At 36.1% G+C, this 3,220-nt stretch overlaps 1 protein-coding gene across 1 annotated transcript; it reads right to left on the bottom strand.

Moving 5' to 3' along the window:
* Positions 1–1,334: 1,334 nt before the first annotated feature.
* On the bottom strand, positions 1,335–2,885 carry LOC114248185 (trafficking protein particle complex subunit 13). Its single transcript, XM_028181346.2, has 2 exons — positions 2,800–2,885; positions 1,335–2,717 (listed from the first exon to the last, which is right to left on the bottom strand). Exon 2 carries the CDS (start codon positions 2,554–2,556, stop codon positions 1,351–1,353), a length of 1,206 nt encoding a protein of 401 aa, XP_028037147.2. The 5' UTR covers positions 2,557–2,717; positions 2,800–2,885; the 3' UTR covers positions 1,335–1,350.
* Positions 2,886–3,220: the final 335 nt, after the last annotated feature.

Here is a 3,220-nt window from a genome sequence, read left to right as displayed (position 1 = left end):
AGACGGGGTGGTGGTACCTACCCGTGCGGACTCACAAGAGGTCCTACCACCAGTGATTACGCAAATTATAATTTTGCGGGTTTGATTTTTATTACACGATGTTGTTCCTTCACCATGGAAGTCAATCGTGAACATTCGTCAAGTACGTATTTCATTAGAAAAATTGGTACCCGCCTGCGGGATTCGAACACCGTTGCGTCGCTAGATACAAATGCAACAGATGTGTTATCCTTTAGGCCAGGAAGACCTGGACCTAGAGTCCATCAGTACCTAAGTATCTACAGTCGGCATCAGTGCGCCATTTTGAGAAAGAACAGAATAGGAAGGAAAAAAACAAAAAAAAAATGTTCCAGTAGTATCTGTAAAGTACCGTACGTATCGAAGCCCGTAAACAGCTATCTCACCCCTTTAGCCGGAATAACTGACTATTTCAAGATAGAAATAGAGAGTGATGGCCGTCTGGGCTTATACTACTTTATCACTAGTACATTCCTGTCGACAGTCAGTACACTGGTAATAAATCAGAAAACTAAGTTGTACTATAAAACTGGGACTAAGAGTCCATGTCTCAAGGTGGGTGGCAGCATTTACGTTGTAAATGTCTATGGGCTTCAGTAACCACTTAACACCAGGTGGGCTGTGAGCTCGTCTAACCATCTAAGGAATAAATTTTTTTTTTAAGAAAAATGTTTTATTTGAGCGGCCTACTGCCGATGCTGATGCGCTTGACTGTTGCGGCGGCCACGATGGAGCTACGTAAACTGGTTCGACTTCGCGAAGATGTATTGGGTTCATTAATCCATTAAACCATTATGCTATATTGGATTCATGCTTTACTAGAAATGCAACAAAGGCGAGTTTGCACATTTTTTTTTTGAGAACCGAAGAATAGGCCCATACGCCTACATATAGAGGTGTTTTGCATATTTTGTAGGGTGGGATTGTGTCTCGAGACTTGAACCTTATGTCTGAAGTTGGGTGTGGCATTCTGGTTCGTAGAGTCCATGAGATCATCAGCCTATTTAAAGCAATAATGAAAAAACAATACTACATATTTGAAAAGATCATAAAAATCCAAGGCCACCACATATTACAAGAAATGAGGTTGAGAAATGAGGTTGTACTAATTACTATGCATATTAAAACTGACCCACTATCTAATAAAATAGTTTTAAAAAGGATCCACATTATATACACGTCAACCACCACCCAAAATCTAAAATAATTTAAAACAAAATTACAAGAATAGTACAGAATATGTTCTGGTTTGCGTGTTCTTAGTACAGTTCAGTTTCTCAATCAGTAAAAATTTAATAATTAAAGTAAAATACATGTAATTACAATAAATCTTTAATATACATAAACTGAAGCTAAATGATCATAATCATAAGTGCGTTTTAAAAACAAATCTACAAGTGACACACCAGTCACTTTCTGTAAGCCTGTGTTGATTGGTAAAGCTGTTAAATTTATGAATGTTGTCTTTCCGGGTTCTAGAGGCCCTAATTTTCTGTTAGAAATTCCGCACCATAGGAGACTAGAGTCTTGCGGAGAACGCAGTTTTAATATGAGATCTAAAGTTCTTTCACTGGCATTCACAACTTTACATTTAAATGTGAAAGCTTCATCTGCACATACTTTACTAGGAATTTGTTCAACTGTCAGTCTTAAGTCGTCATGATCGAGTGCCATGGCTTCCAACTGACTAGTCTGTAATCGGCCTTTCTCACCTAAGTTAGACCTCCAGACTATATCTAGTTTTCCAATATTTCTCATAGGGCCATGTGGTTTGACTTCTTTTGCCATGTTTTCCTTTGGTTTAAGCCAGTACAAGAACTGACAGCTCTCTTGTGGCTGCAATAATGTCACTTCACCAAACACTGACTCACCATTCACTTCATTCAAAGAACTTACAGTGAATTGCTGAGAACTTTCCAAAGATACTTGCTCAAATATGATGGGCCCAGATGTTATGTTGTGAACTTGTGCTTCAAGATAAATATCCCCTGATTCAGCATTATAAAATTTAGTTTTCACATCTAGTGGTTTCATGACTTCAAATTTGAAGAATTTCCGGAACGATGCTAATGTATTGTAGTTGGACATGTACGAAACTTCACATACTAATATATGTGTTCCTAAATCTTTGACCTCATGGTGAATAACATCACTAAGGGTTTCATCAACATCCAACATAGTAGGGGTAGTTCCCTCCTGTGCTGTAAGCTCTATTCTTTGTGAATTAGTTTGTAGACTAGTTATTATGGAGACACTTTGTACAGGTTGATTCGTTTCATTGTGAACACAAACATAACAAGAGAATGTTTCGCCTAAATAAATATTTCCAAAACTTTGAGGAAGTAGTAAGAATTGTCCAGCAGCAAGAGTTTCCATTTGACTGACTGCTGTGGCATCATCTTTTAGATAATTATTGAGAATATTACCTGGCAAATCTTTTGAGTCACAAGTGACGATATTAGGGCTTACCAATGCTGGCTTTGTAAGTCTCATCACTTTCAGAGCAACTAAATGTTCAACCGCTTCTTTTGAATCCATAATTCTGACTTCTAATTCTGTATCGTAAGTTTTATTACGAACGGAATTTTTGAAATGTATGTGAATCTGTTTCTAATTATTATTTAATATATACACTTTATTATTCAATTGTTTTATGTATAATACGTACTGCATATAAGTGAGCAGCTATTTTACGTAAACTGCAAATTAAAACAAATTTATTGTCCGGTGTGCGAGAGACCCAAAATTTTAGAATCAATAATTATAGTACAAGTTTAATACCAAGGGCTTTATTAGTGAATATACGTTTAGAATAATATTATTTGCTTGTGTATTGCGTGAAAGTGAAATTCTGATTGTGATGTGACATTGACTGACATTTGTTCGTACTTTCGAAGTAGTAGTTTTATTTTTCTAAATAGAAAGGCTAAGATATCATAGCACAAGGCCTAATATTTTATATTATTTTTTAACATGGAATATGATATTATGAAATGAAGTTAATTAATATGAAACATGGCATGAAATGAAATGAGATAATATGATATGGGATGAAATATAGTCTCAGTAAAATGGTGGTCATTTACTGAGATTTATTTAGTGGACTTTTTGGAGGATCCCGCGAAGTCACGTCCAGCGGCTTTGATTCATTTTCCCATATTTGTGCACTTTCACAGATATTAAACAGTTAATTAACCACCGC

The sequence above is a fragment of the Bombyx mandarina genome, chromosome 08 (assembly GCF_030267445.1).
Source record: "Bombyx mandarina strain Sakado chromosome 08, ASM3026744v2".
NCBI lineage: Eukaryota > Metazoa > Arthropoda > Insecta > Lepidoptera > Bombycidae > Bombyx > Bombyx mandarina.
The sequence above is the reverse complement of the archived record's forward strand: the minus strand, read 5'-3'. Positions and strand labels throughout refer to the sequence as shown.